The 18328-nt window shown below is 37.4% G+C and overlaps 1 protein-coding gene across 1 annotated transcript in view; it reads right to left on the bottom strand.

The window, feature by feature from the left end:
* LOC107695212 (A disintegrin and metalloproteinase with thrombospondin motifs 10-like) overlaps window positions 1–18328 on the bottom strand; it is a 37151-nt gene that overhangs the window by 16910 nt on the left and 1913 nt on the right. The window contains exons 4-14 of the mRNA XM_016495029.1: window positions 17928–18011; window positions 14364–14509; window positions 13780–13823; window positions 13508–13525; window positions 12920–13025; window positions 10816–10962; window positions 9812–9953; window positions 7930–8037; window positions 7690–7835; window positions 5192–5255; window positions 4831–4933 (exon numbers count right to left, since the gene is read on the bottom strand). Of these exons, the coding sequence (XP_016350515.1) occupies window positions 4831–4933; window positions 5192–5255; window positions 7690–7835; window positions 7930–8037; window positions 9812–9953; window positions 10816–10962; window positions 12920–13025; window positions 13508–13525; window positions 13780–13823; window positions 14364–14509; window positions 17928–18011 (1108 nt within the window). The remainder of the gene's footprint in view (window positions 1–4830; window positions 4934–5191; window positions 5256–7689; window positions 7836–7929; window positions 8038–9811; window positions 9954–10815; window positions 10963–12919; window positions 13026–13507; window positions 13526–13779; window positions 13824–14363; window positions 14510–17927; window positions 18012–18328) is intronic.

Below are 18328 nucleotides of genomic sequence, written 5' to 3' on the forward strand. Positions count from 1 at the left end.
ATCTCTTGTAAAGCTTTAAAGGAGACCATTGTGAGAGTGTTAAGAGTTTTTGTCTCCGGAGACAAGTTTGAGAAGCAGGAGACTCAAACAAAAATCTCAATTCGATCTTAAAGAAACCTAATTTCTGTCTAGGAGAAATATTTGAGATGTTAAAGAGATATTCCAAAAGAAAAGTAAGTAAAACAATACACAAGTTACTAAAGTTACTTGACTTCTGTTGCATGATCTTGATTGCGGTTCACTCCATTAGCACATGCATCATTTGGATTAAAACTAAATTGTAAATATAAAACAAAGAAAAATTATAAGGCCATTCACTATAAACAACATTTATTTTAAACGTCAAGCATACAATTAAAGCGAAAGTGAAACTAGCAGTCTGTGTGAAATGTCTGTCTCTCATTCTGCACCAAGACAAATGTGTGCATGCGTTGGGCATGTTTTGCTTGCTTGACGTTAATTGCATTATATAAGTCACTTTGGAATATAATTGCAGCACATTTCAGATGATAAAAAAACATGACTTATATTTCGGAAAAAATGTTCATCGCTGTTACAAAATTTACTGAGCCACTGCAGTGGAGCAGGTCTAATGTGCACTGTGCTATTATATTAAACATGAAATAGCAATAAACACAGCAATAAAATGAACAATGAAAGTAACAAAAGCTTGTACAATACATTTTAACGGGCATGATTAAGTGTGAAAATAACTGAAGGAAATATCTATTTGCTAAATGAAGCCAGCTAACATGATTCATATTCTTTTGGTTTCTGAATCCAATAATTTTAAAAATAGCAAATGCAGTGAAATTACAGGTAAGTACCCAAAATAAAAGTACTCGGACTCGTTCTGGTGCATCCCTAATTTGCATGATAAAAAAAAAAAACTTTAAAATGTTGCTTTTTTTAGGACATGGCATCAAGTCAAAAAATATGAGTTAATACTACAAATGCTGCATTCTCTTTCATTCCGTCATGTTCTGTCCAGTTGTTTTTGAAAGCAAGGACGCATCTTATATAAATGCTCCCTAAGAAATTATATAATTCTATTATTCGATTAGTTTAAGTTATCTATTCATTAAAGCAACCCAGGGACAAGTCAATTTGAAAAATACAGTTTTGCACGTCTAACAGGTATTTAAAAAGTACAAGACGAAAAAAGACATGGAAGGTGGTAAAGAGGGTGCAAAAGAAAAAAAAAAAGGAACATACTGTACTTTAATGTAGTGTTTAAAAGCGCAGAACTCACACACTATACTCTTTATTGGTCGTGTGACAGAGAACAAGGAATTAAATGACTCCTAATCCCACTCAGACTGGTACCAGTACGTGATTTTGTCTCTACTTTAGGCCTCCTTTATATTATGCTTGACAGGCTGGTGGGTCTGAACCCGTTCCACTTGCCTGTACCTGGCAGCGGTGGTGTTAAAACTCTGCGTAATCTCACTTTGGCTGCCTAAGACCCGCTTGCCTTATCAGTAGGATCACATCTACCAGTCTTCACGTTAAATAATAACTCTTCCACTAAACGTGTTTTATAAACCTACAGAGGGCGTTTTTGAGCTGTTGGCCAATTTTCTGTTAGTGTTGGACTAATTTGATAAGGTCCTGGGTGCCTGTGAAAACATATACTGAAGCAGGCTTACGATGGAAACTGCACATCCCATGAGATTTTTGCTCTGGAAGGGCATAGGTATATTTTTGAGGTGGCTAAAAGAGGGCTTCACTGGAGTGACAGGCGTTTCAAGAGGTTCTGGCGAGAGAGAGTGTACAGCCAAAACATGATGAATTGAATAATGTATCTCACAATATAATGCGCTTGACCTGAACTTCAGCAAAAGTGCTAAAGCATGTTTTTAAGCTTTTCTGGACTCGTTACTTCAAACAGACTGCCAAAAGTTAAGACACAGGCTATATATACAAGCACCCTTATAAATGCAATTAAGGCAGTACTGCAATTAAGTTGGAGCTCATGCAAACAGATCCTTATGATTATGATAGTGTGATTATGATAATAATTAGAGTAACTATAAATCACAGCCTTGGTGAGACTTCGTTCAAAAAAGTTAAAAAATCTTACCAACCCCAAACTTTTCAACAATAGTGTACATGCAAACCATTTTTACACAAAATTTAATTTAAATGCTAAATACTCATATTTATTTCTGAGATGACAACTAGCCGAATGAAACATCAAGCAAAGTCATGTGACCACAATGTAGCATACTATTGTTTGCACTGCATAGTGCTACAGTTACACATATTACTAAAAATATAGTAAATAAAAACAAACTAACTGACTAACAACAAAACAATGACTGAACAAACAGAAGATATCAAAAAGAAATTATTCAGGATAGAGAAAGACAAATCAAGTCAACTAATAATTAAATATGCAACAGAGCAAGATCATGAGACAAAAGCACAGCATACTACTAGGTGAAATGTTTACTGCATATTGTTATTAAAATATACCAGGCAATTTACAGTATACAAACAACACGAAAGGCCCACACAGACAGACAAAACAAAGAAATCAATGCTAGAAGTGAAAAGAAAATCACAAGGAAGATGACCGTGTGAACAGAGAGAGTACAGGTCTATATGCTACCTGACCCTACAGTAGGGTAAAACGGCAGTCTGGCACTTATTTTAACAGCTGCAAGGGATTTCCATTGTAAAATCAGCTGACTTGATGAAAGCAGCGCTTGTAGCCTGCAGTGGGCTTCTCTCTGCAAGCCATTATGTTATTGGAGGGGCAGATTAAAGGCAGTTATGTCCTTGACGTCCAGCTTCACACTCATCAAAAGCAGAAACTTAAACCGGGGTTTCTGGGAAGTTGGCAGTCCGCAGCCCGCCATATGGATGCCAGACTGTTATCTGCAGTTTCTCTCTCTCTCATTATCTCTCTCTCACATCTGTGCTGGACCCGAGCCAGTGCAGAGATTGGTTCTTTGGAGCATGGTGGTCCAGTCCTAATATCTACCACCTTCCAAAGCCCTAAACTCTTGTTGTCTTAAACAACAACAACTGAGCACTTAAACATCCCCATAATCATGAAAGATGTAGGTAGGTAACTAAGAGATCACGTGCTTCTGTTCAGTTCACTTCTATTAGTTCAAGGGATGCACCAATATGATATCATAACTATTTATATTTTGAATCCAACGTTAGATATCAATCTACAGTTTGTGAGAATAATTACAAAAAAAGTCTCCCCTTAATAGTCCAGATCTGTACATTTCAAATTACACCAAAAATATGTACAGCGGAAAACTGCTTTTAATTTTAAAACAGACAACTGCAGAAAATCTTTCTTATCCCACAATCATTTAATATATATATATATGAGCACAAGTAGCAGTTCGCAGCAGTTCGTTTTGAGACCAAAAAATCGCGCAAATATGAACGTGGTTTTGCGCAACTCGTCAGTGAACAACGGCTCTGTGTAGTTAATGCTGCTCAATGTGAAAGCCTGCAGGTGATGGAGATTTACCGCTGATTACAGAACCGTCTTTACTGACAAGATGCGCATTAAATATCGCATGCGATTTATCGTGCAGCCCTACTGTAGGCACAAATGATTCAAAATGATTTAACCGTCATTTTTGCCCGTCCAGTCAAATATTTGAATGTGCATTTGTTGGCTGCGTCTTACAAGGTGTTGTTGAAAGTAAAAATAACTTCCTTGTTTACAACCCTGTTTCAGTCTCTTTCAATATAAAAGTCTCCTTTAAGACAGTCTCTTGTCACCATCTAATGATGGAATAATGTAACTAAAATCACCATTACAAACACATACCATTTCTCAATACTAAATACTATTATTAAATACTACTATAATTTATATAAAATATTATTTATTGAATAATAATATCTAATAAACAACAACAAGAGCCATCATAAAAGTTGATAAGCAATTCAGTCAAAAGTACAAAGGCAGCAATCTAATAGACAGCATTAAAGTTATATAAAATATAACGTGATGAGATTTTGCCCTCAGCCAAAACTATTTGCTCAGGAACAAATAATAGATAAATGAGACCAAAGACTGCCCGTTACATTTACCCAAAACAAATGATATTTCATGTTTAACCACTATAGAGACATCAGAGCAAGTGGAAAATTCCAGAAGAACTGGCCGAGGTGAGGCTGCTCTCGGCGGCTTCATAAGCTCTGAACGGCTGCTGACGCCCTGGAGCTCACATCTCCGAAAATATTGAAGTGAATGTTCAAATAGACATTATCTTTATTAACAAACTGCATATCTGAAGTTTAAACAACTACATTCTCGCCTAAAACAATTCTTAAAACTACATTCTGTGACACATAAACAGCATTATTTATAAAATTATAGTGGATTTGGGTGTCCACCATGACATTTGCTGTGAGAAATACTCACTACTACTACTCTCAAGTATTAATCTTAGTTAATGAAATTTTATTAAAAGCAAAAGTTGTATCTGTTAATATTATTTAATTAATGCATTAACTAACATTAACTAATATGACTGTATTGTAAAGTATTGTAAAAATCATATAGGCTTTGTGTAAACATTTAATTCTATTGTGTTTAACAAAAGGTATGCCAACTAGAAATAATGTAGGGTCCCATGAATATCATTTGAATATAATTTAGTGACCTATTTTACGTATCAGTAAAATAGGTCACATTTATAGGACAATACCAATGTGGTAAGACTTATAGTGCATTTAAGGCAGAACTGTAGCAGTTCAGAGTAAAAACAGGCTAATTGAAGTGACACAAATCAAAGTGACACGACCAGTATGTCTCAGAACAGGTGCTATAAAGGGCTGTGTACTTACCGCCCCTGTATGGCTTCCAGGTGTAGAATTTCCCCCGGAAGGGAACACTGTCAAAGTCCGAGCACTGAATCTCCCGAAAATCCTGAGATCCGGCCGGGCACTCCTAATCCACACACAATTCAGTCAGTCTGAGAATATAGTGGAGCATGGCAACTGTGAATCCTTTTCATCTAATTGGAGTAAGTCTACACATTTAGAGGTTTAATATTTTGCCCAATGCACCAGTCTTTAGTTGTCAACTAATGTAGAGGAGCAGAATCCATCCACAAACAAACCAAAGTTCTAGTAATTATTTGAAGAAACGTCAGACAGATACACACACAAATGGAGTCAGTAAGTGATGTGCAGGTATCAAACTCACATCAATGTTGCAGGATCTAAAACGCTTCCTTTCTCCCAGACAATATTTTCCTCCAACTGTTGGCCTGCATCCACACAAAGACAGGCATAAGATACATCTGAGTGCAATTTCAATGTAACTCTCAATTACTATAATTATTGTTATTAATTATAATCTTTATATGACCCTCTAACTCTAGCACATTCTATCTAGTTGTTTTTCTTGTGTGTGTGTGTGTATTTTACACACACACACACACACACACACACACACACACACAAGAGTAAATAGGATTTTAAAAGCGTCTGCTAAATGACTAAATGTAAATGTAAATTACAAAATCATTCTGCTCAGGTTCATTTCAGCCAGACATCTTCTGTCTTTCTGTTAGTTTTTCCGATTTTCCCTGGCAGGTTGACAGACTAGGTTCATTGAGTACAACAGGCTGAGAGTAAGAACATTATGAATCATCAAATCACTCGTACAGTATACACTAATGTTCAAAAGTTTGGGGTGGGTACGATTTTTTAAATGTTTTTGAAAGATGTATCTTATGTTCACCAAGGCTTCATTTATTTGATCAAAAATACAGAAAAACAGTAATATTGTGAAGCATTATTACAATTTAAAACAACGGTTTTCTAATTTACTATATTTTAAAATGTAATTTATTCCTCTGCTGGAAAAAGCAGCCTTCAGTGTCACATGATTCTTCAGAAACCATTCTAATATGCTGAAGTAGTGCTCAAGAAACATTTCTTATTATTATCAGTGTTGTGCTTTTTTCTGGGTTCTTTGATGAATAGAAAGTTAACAAGAACCTTTATTTGAAATATCAAGCGTAGCGTTAGTTCTGGCAGGTCACGTTAGTCAAGCTCGCATCAGCTGACTCTCAGCTGATCCCCATCAACCTATGGGAATACGACACTTATCTAAGTATTCATATATAAGGTCCCTCAGTATTATCAGCAGTTTTCGCTTTGCTCAATAGCTAATTACCCTCCTCCATCCCCAACTCCTCCTCTGCCAGTCGGGATTCAGCCTTCTGATTCTCCTAGAATCAGACTAATTCTAAAATGTGTACATAAAATGATTGAATTTTTACGATATCTGCAATATATTTATGTTGGTTCTGTTCTGTTTACCCTGGGGGGGGGTTATTGCTGCTCTCCCTGCTCTCATCCATGCTAGGCTGCATGGAGGCGCAGGGAATTCTTGCCCAGAACAGAACCATACCGCCAATCCAAACTGTATGCTAATTGTCAATCATCTTTGACGATAGTGGTCCTGACAGAAATCAATGTTTTGTTAGGTTAACATTTTAAATGTCTTCACTGTCACCTTTAAACCGTTTGCTGTGTCCTTGCTGGGTAAAAGTATTCATTTCTTATTGAAAAAAAAAATGACCGCAAACTTCTGAACAGAATTTTATACTGTATACATAAAATACTTGGATGTACAACTACACTGCACAGAATACTGTATCCCATAATGCAACACGCTTGATTGGCCTTCCATTTCCATTGTGATAAATGAACCATAAGTAATGTCATCTCATTTTTGACCGATTATTTGATTAGTTATATATTAGATATTTTTACACAAAATTAGAATTAAAAATAACAATTTTTACGATGCTTTAACTGGATGCCCCACACATACAACATAATGAGGTAATATGACAATGTAGAAAAATCAAATAATGCCTATTTTTTCCACTTACTATTTTTTTAAAATAGTAGGTAGCATACTGTGCAGTATTCAGTAAATAGCAAGCTGTATTCCATTTTGAACATTGTCATTCACACAATGAAGCATATGACCATTGTCACTGCGTTTCCATTACCCTTCAAATTGCGCAAATTGAAATTGCGAATTGAAAATACGCCTAATGGAAACGCGTCAATTTCGCAAAAACACCCATATATCGCAAAAAAGTTTTTACGCTTGCATGAGGTGGTTTTTCAGGCAATGCGAAAAAGGAATAATTCGCAAAACTGCAATGGAAATGGCTTTTTCGCATGTACAGGTCACATGGCGTATGCAAAAAGTCATATGATCATTCTTCAAATGTACTATAACCTCCAAGAAACACTTCTTACGTGGCCGCTCTCCAGTATAAGGGGCTTTCCCAACCATTAATGCTTAGACGATTTACACTGCACACGTCTGCGGTGCAGTGTGGCTCTGATACGGCCACTGGAGCTGATTGCGGCCACAATGCTTGTGTTTATTCCAGAATCCAGCCGTATAAACATACACGCATACGCCTCCTTTGAATAAATATAGCCAAAATCCCACCAAAATCCGTTGCCATGACTTATCGCGAGAGGCAAAAGGTTACGTTTTAGTCGCATAACATTGGTTAATGGAAACGCCGTCATTTCGCAATACTTTTTTATCGACATTCATAAAATATCGCCAAAGTTTTGCGCAAATCTCAAATGGAAACGCGCCTATATGCCACTAATGATCTGTCCAATCAAACAGTGTTAATCTATCACATGAGCCTGACTCACCTGGGGCTGTCACAATGGCGAATAGAGGACGAGACTCCGCCCCCGCAGGTGCGACTACACTCCTCCCATGGCGACCAGTGGCCCCACCCACCATCTACCCCCTCCGGACGTGTTCCATATGGCACACACACTCTTTTGTAGCACCACTAATGAGAAAATAGCATTAATCAACATAAAACAGTAGACATTGCTGTGTCCTGCTATTCCTGGCATCATGTTCCCAGAATTCCTTGTGCTTACCCCTTTTTCGATGGTGCTGGTCTGACAGATGGTACCCTCGGCGGCAGGGATACTACTGGTGATACAGTAATTCCCTTTACTCATGCACCAAAGCTCACTGCACACTTCCTGAACACACACACACAAGCCACTAAACAAAACTCCAGATAAGGCAGAAAACACTAGGGTGGCCATACGTGCCATTTTTACGGGACACGTCCTGGCCAGGATTTCTATATTATGCTTTGTTTCCTGTTTTCATACTTGCTGAAGGTAATGATCGAAAAGTAGCTTGACCAATAACATGCAGGCATTGTACATAATCGACCAATCGTGGCGCGTGAGAAAGTGGGATCTACAGAGAATGATCAAAGCGATGCAAATGCGCAGATCGATCGGTGTTTGACATCAAAGTACCGCGAGAGCGATCCGAAAGCTAAGGAGCGTCTGCTCTTTATAGCTCTCACGGATGTCATACATACACCGATCGGTCTGTGCAGCGCTAACAGCCAAAACCTGGATATTTTAGGCAATATAGAAATCCTGTCCAGGACGTGTTCCATAAAAATGGCACGTATGGTCACCCTAGGAAAAAACAGACCTTAAGAAACACTCGTGAGACTGAAGAAATGTGTGGAAAGCGCAGAAATGGGACATTCCTTCACCAAACAACTTCTTCCGATGTGGCTATGTGGATGCTAAGGTGTTCTGAGCATTTTTAGCATGTTGTACTTATACCATGGCACTCTTTTTGTTTCTGATGTAGATTAGATGTCCCCTCAAATGTAAAGAACACACTGCACTTCAGACCTACCAAATAACTTCCTGCTTTATTAGACTACATAGTTACAGTGATAGCTGAACTAGTGTGTGTTATCCTCCTACAGATGTTCAGTTTCCTGCACTGGTATCCCATAAAGCAGTCAATACCTAAAGCTTGACTCAACAAGAGCAGATATAGCACACTATACAGACTGAGCTCTGAGCTCCATTGTGGGTCTGTGGAGGTGTAAGGGTCAAGCTTGGCTGGCAGAGAATAGAGCCGCAAACCAAAGAGAACCAAACTTTTGACCAACTTGTGGTTTTGGACAAAAGTGGCAGAATGCCAGTGTCTGAAGTCTTGGGGGAGCAAAAAGATGGAATATTAATACAGCCAGCGAAAGGTAGAACGACTATCTGGTGCAGATTTACAGAGAGAGAGAGCGAGAGAGAGAGATAAAGAGTGCGCTAAATGATTTACTGTGAGGATATAAAGGCAACCTGGATAGGACCATAACCCACAATTCATCTGTACAAAGACTCTACTTGAGCATAGATGTCTTACAGTAGGATGGTTATATACTTCTAAATGAGATATTTTAAAAAGAGTCAATATACAAAAAAATAGATTATTTTACAGATTAAAAAAAAAGAAATATTTTAAACATGTTTTGAATAGTTCACCAAAAAAAAAAAGAAAATGTTCTAGCAAATCATGACTCTAACACAAAAAGTTATCTTATGCCTTTTGAAGACAAAACATTGCGTATGCATAGTATTACCATGGTATTTTTTGTTACTGATACTGTAAACATCGAATATCTATGTTCTAATGTCTAAAACAATGCTGTTCTTGTATGGTGATGTACACTACCATTCAAAAGTTTGGGGTTTTGGATTTTTTTAAATGTTTTTGAAAAATGTCATTAAAATAAAACTGATACATTTTGCAGGATTCTTTGATGAATAGAAAATTTAATCTTACTGACCCCAAACATCTAAAAGGTAGATCAGAAAAAACATGGTATTGTCATGGTACCATTGTCAAAAATCATGCTCATCTGCATTTTTAATAGATGATGATGATGGCATTTTCTTTCTTGGGTGAAGAACTGTTGTCGATTACACTGAGTGATGCAAGTACCCCGTATTTACACTGACGAGACTTCACTCCGTACTGAAAGCGGCACTGTTCGTCTGCATCATAGGCTTGGCCAGGGGCTGTGGTGGGGTAAACAAATTCCTGCTTGGGGGGAACATTGTTCAGGCAGGAACCCATGCCAGAGCTAAGAAACAATCAGAAGGAAAACATAATGGGTGTGTGAGAAGTGATGAACATGTAAAGGCTAGTTCATGCTGCCCTGATGCCAACAAACACTAAATTTCAACAATTGTGTTTTTTTTCAGTGTGTTAACGCTTGTTTACATTTGTTGTGGCAGAGTGAATAAGCCTTAATGGTTAGAAACCTATTTTAATCACCATAGTAAGAAATTTACGCAAAAGTGCCACAGACTATTTTGATACTATTTTAATATAGTTAAAATTTTTATTTATTCCTGTGATAGCAAATATGAATTTTCAGCAGCCATTACTCCAGTCTTCAGTGTGACACAATCCTACAGAAATCATGCTAATATGCTGATTTGGTGCTCAAGAAATAGTTTGAAACCAGTTAAATATTAACAGGTAAATATAAAGTTTATCAAAATAAAACAGCACATATTTGAAATAGATTTTTTGAAACAACAATAAGTCTTTACTGTAGTCTATAAAAATAAACAATATTTAAAATGAAAAGAAATAAAATTGGATTAAAATGTACAACAAATATTCACTAAAATATTTGAAAACAGAAAATGTGAACTAGCTATCAGAAGATTTCAGGCATAGTTTACAATGGCCAAATATTAATTAGCCTGTATATTGGTCTATCATTATTAAGCACCTCATGTAACAAATGCCTCGTAAACACAAACTCAAGACGATCATGTTGTAGTTTAAACAGACATTCACATCAATCATTTTTATAATCCAATCCTTTGGAAATGTATGATACTAAAATTGAGTAATGATACGGTCAGTATTTCACACTAAATCCAATATGTCTCAGTGAAAATACAGATCTCAGACTGAGGCAGCAGACGCACTCGAGGAAGTTGGTGATGTAATCGCGGCTGCAGGCAGACCAGACGAAGGGGTTAGTCTTCATGGTGATGTGGGCAGCCATGAGTTTAGCGGTCTCCTGACTGCGCACCCCACATGCATTGCCAACACCATCATGATTCATCCCAAACCTGAAAGAGAGAGATGAATGATTTTATGGAATTATAAAAATGGAATCCCATGGTCCTGGTTACAGAATGTGAACATACATACCCAAACCTATCAGCACCTCTCACAAACCTATGCAATCCTATACACAGTTAAACATATGCCCCCTTGTCTAGACAGCCCCAGTGTGCAGCGTCATATGGCCATCAGTTCAAAGGTACCTGGATGAACCATAAGGACCAGACCACTAATGACTTCACCACCTATGAAAACAGCTCCGAAGCCCATGAGCATAGCCAAGGCAACAATGTCAGAATCAGAATCAGAATGAGCTTTATTGCCAGGTATGTTTACACATACAAGGAATTTGTTTTAGTGACAGAAGCTCCACAGTGCAACAGAATGACAGTGACAAGACAGGACACAGATAATAAAAAGAATTATATAAAAATATACAAAATATACAATGTACAAAAAAGCAAAAACACAATATATAATATAGACAGGTATGATATGTGCAAATTTGAAATGTAAATAAGTATGTCTGTTAAATAAATAATGTATACTAGTGTTGTGTGTTCCACGATTATTGTTAAGTGTTCATGAGATGGATTGCCTGAGGAAAGAAACTGTTCCTGTGTCTGGTCGTTCTGGTGCTCAGTGCTCTGTAGCGTCGATGAGATGGCAACAGTTCAAAGAGGGAGTGTGCTGGATGTGAGGGGTCTAGAGTGATTTTGCTAGCCCTTTTGCTCACTCTGGATGAGTACAGTTCTTGGAGAGAAGGGAGGGTTATCTAACATAGCCCTCTATAGCTATCCAACATAGCCTATCTAACACAGAGGGTTATCTGGGTCAATGTGCTGAATGACCCAGCACAAACAGAGCTCAGATCCATACAATGATGGGGAAAAATGCTTTTCAACTACCAAAGCAGCAGAAATGACAACACAACTGCCTTTCAGGGAAATATTCCGAAGTGTGATATCAACCAGGCGTGCCCATAAATTCAGATGAAAGTGAAAGTGACGTGTAGCCAAGTATGGTTTCCCATACTCGGAATTTGTGCTCTGCATTTATCCCATCCAAGTGCATACACACACACACACACACACACACACACACACACATACTGTGAACACACACCCGGAGCAGTGGGCAAGATATAAATATTGCAAGACTGAGAGAAAATATTAGTGCAGTTGTTGATAATGAGCATTATTTGTATTTAAAAGGCTCTAGAGGCTTTAGAGATCATCCTTGAATTTAACCCAAGTTTATTTTGGTAGGCCACTCAGAGTAGAGGTCAAATGTTAAGGTCAGAGTTGAGAGGGTATGCCCTGATGACTCAAGTAGGCAAAACTGGAATTTAAGAGAGCTGATGTAATGCTGGCTTATAGTCAGTGTTGGGGAGTAACTAGTTACATGTAACGGCATTACGTAATTTAATTACAAAATAAATGTAACTATTACATTTTCAAAGTAACCTTCCCAACACTGCTTATAGTAGAGCTTCAAAAGGTTTTGGAATATGAACATTTTGGAATATACTATATACTGACATAATTTTGTCACAGTTTAGGTACATCAGGGATTCCCAAACTTTTTTGTCAGCAGAATCCCTTTGAACTAAAATACTTAATGCCTTCTGAGATTTTAAGTTAATATTTCAACAATTTAACAACACATTTGCATGTTCACAGTTCTCTGACTTTGGTTATTGGTCACATTAAATGCTGGTAAAAATTAAATTTTGAATCGTTTTTAGTAAGCATTTCATTTTATTTTACATTTCTGTATTTATTTTCATTTTACATGTTTATCATTTAATGAATTAGCTTTTAATTAATTCACAAACTCCCTGCAGTTCCCTCTTGACCCAAAGTAAACAGCATCAATCATCAAAATTCAGGCCAAAAGACACGCAGGAACAGAGGAACATAAGATGTAAGCAAGGAAGTTGAGGAATTGGAAGAGACTCACGTGTGTCCTATCTCGTGTGCAATGGTGAAAGCAGTGGCCAGACCAATGTCTTCATTGATGCTACAGCTTCTCTCTGGCTCACACAAACCGCCAACAGGTGCCAATCCTGATACGGACACATGTGTGCACACGAGCACAGTGACATGGACACACACATACACATATATGCTACAACACTATCCACCTTATTTTTAACGTAAGAGTGGGCCGGGTCTTTTTAACTTGGCTTACATTGTCAGCCGCTTTCAGTTATTTCATCTGTACAAAAAGAGTACATGTTATGTTGATTGAAATTGCAAACTTGTATATTTGTTATCATATTATCTTATTTTTATCACAATTACAAACACATTTTATTGCACAAATAGTTTTACAATTTACTGTACTGTTTATTCTTATAGTTGTTTACCTGTAGCGGCTAATCGATTGAAAGTTCCACACATTCACAGGAAATAGCTTACTTCCACAATGAAAAATAAGGTGGATATGCAAATACAAATATATGCAAATCCTACTACAGTACTGCTGATTAGTTCATTAATTAATTAGTCTCTACAAACTAATCAAAATTAAAAGACAATACAGTACCAATAAACCTTCGATTAGCTTTGTTATGAACAGAGAAGAAATGAGAATTCAGCAATGAATAAGCAAATACTTAATATATGCAGACAGATAAGGCAATTAATTATGGATGATTGAATGGATTGGTAGGATGGATGGATGGATTGGATAGACTGGTAGAATAGATGGATTGATAGGATGGACAGATTGGATAGATTGGTAGAATGGATGAAATGATAGGATGGATGGATTGGACAACTGAATGGATTGGTTAAATGGATAGATGGATATCTTACCAAGTGTTCCACAGGGTTTGTTCTTGTAGATGCAGATGTCATACCTGAAAACACGCCAGAGAAATATTTATGATGTTTTTTTATTTTTGGGTGAATAAACTGCTTGGGTTTCCACAGAACACACACACACACACACACACAGATACTAGAACTGTGAGACAGGTCACAGACTGGACACTGTCCTGATAAGAGAGTGAAGACAATGAAAGGAAATGCTTGATGCATTCAGCAGACATACCCTCTGATATAAGCCTCGAATATAAAGACTCAACACTTCCCACAATTTCTCTTTCTCTCTGCTTCTCTCTTTCACTCTCTATTTCTTTCTCATACTTCACGTTATCTCTCTCACTCAACTCTGAGGCACAGGAATTCAACCTAACTCCTCATTGTGTAGATTAAAGCTATAGCATGATTTACCATAAATCGCTTGTTCTTCCAAACACACACTTCAAGTACATTACAGCCTTTTTAAAATTATGACCTGTTGCCTTGTGGAACCAATGGAGTGCTACAAAATATTAGACAGATGTTAGTGTGTGTATTGAAAAAGTTTTTAAAAGCGTATACTGAAATATGCTGACCTGGTGATGAGGACTGCTGTATCATGGTGAGCGATTCCATTGTCAGGGATGGCATTCCCATGTCCATTCCGGTGCAGGATGGACTTTTGCCACTTGCAGAAACTGTCTAAAGACTTCCCTGCGTGATGGTTTACCTCTAGTGTGGGCTGGCAAGAGAGGAAAGGAAAAATTTGGATCAGATAAACTTGGATCAGATTTATTGCATATACATCGTACTCTTTGTGTATAATTTGATGAGATAAATGTATGTGCATGCTCATATGTATTTGTAGTACAGTAAGACCCTAAAATAGTTTCCCAACTAGGCTGATACTGGACTTCTTTTTAACAGTTGACAATATGCTGGTTCTTTCAAGCTGAAATATTTCAATTCTGTGCAAAAAAAAAACAGCATAAGTAATGATTGTTTTCAAAAAGGTTTCACCAAACACTTCTTCCATTTGCCATTGGTACAGTATGCATATGGCTCACGTATAGTGTCTACACCTTAAGGTGAGAGCAAATCAGCAAAAATGTCTACCAAAAAATTCACAAGGAAAAACGGTCCATATGTAGTGTAGCAATACATGAAGCAAGCAGCTTTATAACAGTAAATGCAGCAAATTTAGTATTAAATGTTCAACAAACATGAACCTGATGTGAAATTTGCATGGGAATTTCTCCTCACAAGTCATGCAAAATTCCAATCATGTGGATTCCTAAAGAGATCCAATTCACCAGGGGGACTTTTTTCATATGAAAGTAAATGTGGCAGTCTGTGCGGATAGACTTTTGGGCAGCTTGCCGACATATGCGTTGTGATTCAGACACCATGAGTTTGAGTCCCAGCATGCGGACCTTTCTGTAAATGTGACAGCACATTTCAACTGCAATTGGAGAAAATATTTTAACATAAATTCCGCTTTATAATATTTTGAGCTCTTTGAAAAGGAGTCCATAGAGATGCTTTGTTTTAGAGATGCAAGTTACCCGCAATAAGTCTAACTTTTTAAGGTACAACTTATAGCTTCTTTAGCTTTAAACATGCACAGCTCTAAGCCATTTCTCTGCTTTATTGATGGGTTTACAGCTGATGAGGGCTTGTATGATAATACAGACACAACAAAAACACTGCTAGAATGTACAAAAAGACAAATGTACAGTGTTTCCCTATACCACTCTGCCTGGCACCCATCACCCAAGATGGCCACAGCATCGTAACCTAGGAATGCACACACATTGGCATAGTCTATAATTGTATCATCCCACAATCCAGTGCTCAGAATCCTAACTTTCCAGGTTTCCTCTACCACAGGGGGTGGCGGGGTGTTCTCATCTGGAAATTAACCATGTTTGGTTCCACGAAACTTCAGCACGCCACGCAGTAGTTATCTCAACACGGCTAATACTGCTCCTAATGACCGGTCTCCCATCATTTGTCAAATGACATTATGCGGAACAAATTACAGGGGATTTATTTTTAGCTGTCTGCGATTTGGGATCATTAATGCGTCATTAAATACACCGCAAAACCCCACTCCTATCCTTTCCCTGCCCTGCGTCGTCTGTAGGAGCCTGTTTGAGGTCGACGTATTCCAGAGATCCCGCGGAGCGAGCCAACTCGCTCATGTGGTGTCGTCACGCCCCGCTCAGGACAGAGGTGGAAGCCTGAATGCATGACAGAGGCAGATTGATTGCATTTAAAAGCAGGCGGCGAGAACAGTAGCAGTACAGTTTGGCTTCCCCTTAGATTTTTCTCGATTTCTTACACATTTTTTTAAGGCCCTGTACATTCATGAGTGTGGCAAAATGAGAGGTCATAATCAACAATAAGAGCAGTCATGGCAGGTTCTCTAGACACACCCAGCAGAACCAGGTAGCAAACAGTCCAAACTTGTGCGGACTGTCTCAACTGCCTCAGACTAGGACGCTTTTGCCTGTAAATACACAAACAAGGAATTCTTTGACAGGTGAAATAAGCCAGACTAAAGACCTGTTCACACCAAGGATGATAACTATAAAGATAACGATAAAGATATAGTTCTAAAATTCGTTCTCAATATTAAAGAATAGCAGAGTCCACACCACAACTATAACGATAAAGGCACAGAGAAATTATATAGTTGAAATCACTTTCAGAACGATTTTTTCCAGCTGATGAACGATAAAAACATTAACAGCCAATCAGAATCAATCCTGCCATAACAAGCTCGAGAATTTAAAGCAGCAGACGAGTGTGCGCTTGGAATAAACAGACGATATCGTCCGCTGGTGTGGACAGAATCGCAGAATCGGTGTGGACGCTAATATAGTTATCTTTATAGTTATCGTTCTTGGTGTGAACGGGTCGTAAGGCTTATATGTGTATGTGTTGGGCTGTCACAATCATGAAATTTTGTCTGATGAATAATTTGTGTATAAATAATTGCAATAAATATTGCTTATGTTGCTAGTAAACTTAATGCACATGTTCTTGGAATTATACAATAACGTGTACGTTTCATTCAGGATTTTACAAAGTTTTTAAATATTGCACAGGGCTAGAATTGCATGAATAACAATATTTTAAATATATTTTTTTACATTTTAATATGTAGTTTTACATATACATTTACATATAAAACTACATATTAATATAAAACTACTTAATGTTGTGCAGCTTAATATTTTTGTGGAAATTGTAATACATTTCAGGATTCTTTGATGAACAGAAAGTTCAAAAGAACTGTATTTATTTAAATTAGAAATCTTGTCAAACAATCTAAAATCCTTACTGTCATTTTTGTTCAATTTAAAGCATACTGCTGAATTAAAAAAAAAAAAAAAAACCGTACTGACCCCAAACTTTTTAACAATTGTGTATATTTCTATCCTAAATCCTTCAATCAAAATGTAAAAATAATGTATTTATAATTTTTATATTATATTATAATATTTATAATTTTTATATTTTATATTAAAGGGGTGATTGATCAGCTTTTTTCAAAGGCTTGATTGTGTTTTTGGAGTGCAGTATAACATTTTCACATATTTTACCTTCTACACCACTGTTTCCGTTCTTGTCAAAACAGTTCCCGGAGGCAGGGTTTATGTAAACAGCGGGGTTAGTGAATGATGTCACAAGCCCAGGAAGAAGCTCGTTGTAGTCCATACAAGCCTTTTGTTGTAGTCCTTAAACAGCAATTTCTTTAAAGGAAAATATCTCCCTTTGCATTGAACTCTGAGCATCGTAACTTTGCAGACGTTGCTTATGCTCTAACAGCAACATTACACACTAACTAAAATTTAAATAATCAACCACCACTTTAAAATAAAGTGAAGACAGAGCATTGCATTCACAATGCATGTTAAACCATTGTTTATACTTTTCACAAATGATGCATGCACACACCAGAGGTGTTTATATCTCACATAACACACTGCTGCACCAGAAACTGAAACATGCTATCGCATTTCTATGTTCACTTAAAATGTCCCTATTTGAATGGTAATGCGTGACTGGAATTTAAAGTGCACAAATACTGTGATCAGGCAAATGTAATAAATGTAACAGTCCTCTAGGCAAATGTGCTTCAGTAAGAGTACCTGGTCTTCCATCAGTAGAATAAGCCTCGTCACAACGATGTTCACTGCATTCCCCAGGCTAGAATCCTGGAACAGTTTGGCAACCTGACCTCCAGGGAAACAAGAAAAAAACAGTCTTAAAAACGAGCCAGTTGTCTGTTTTTAGACCTTTCTAATCCTGCTGTTTACTGTAAAGATGGACAGTTTACAGTCTACTATAAAACCAGTGCTAACTGCTGCGCTGGGGCAGCGAGGTGAGGTAATCCCTTCATTAAACACATTCCACAGGTGTGAAACCATTTGTAACAATGCCACAAATCGCCCATGGGGATTATAAATTGGAGAGAGAAATATGGATCCTCAGAGTGACAGAAGACAGTTACTTGGTTTTCATTTAATCATTATTCTCTGAGCCAAAACAA

The sequence above is a fragment of the Sinocyclocheilus anshuiensis genome, unplaced genomic scaffold, assembly GCF_001515605.1.
Source record: "Sinocyclocheilus anshuiensis isolate Anshui unplaced genomic scaffold, SAMN03320099.WGS_v1.1 scaffold122, whole genome shotgun sequence".
NCBI classification, from domain to species: domain Eukaryota; kingdom Metazoa; phylum Chordata; class Actinopteri; order Cypriniformes; family Cyprinidae; genus Sinocyclocheilus; species Sinocyclocheilus anshuiensis.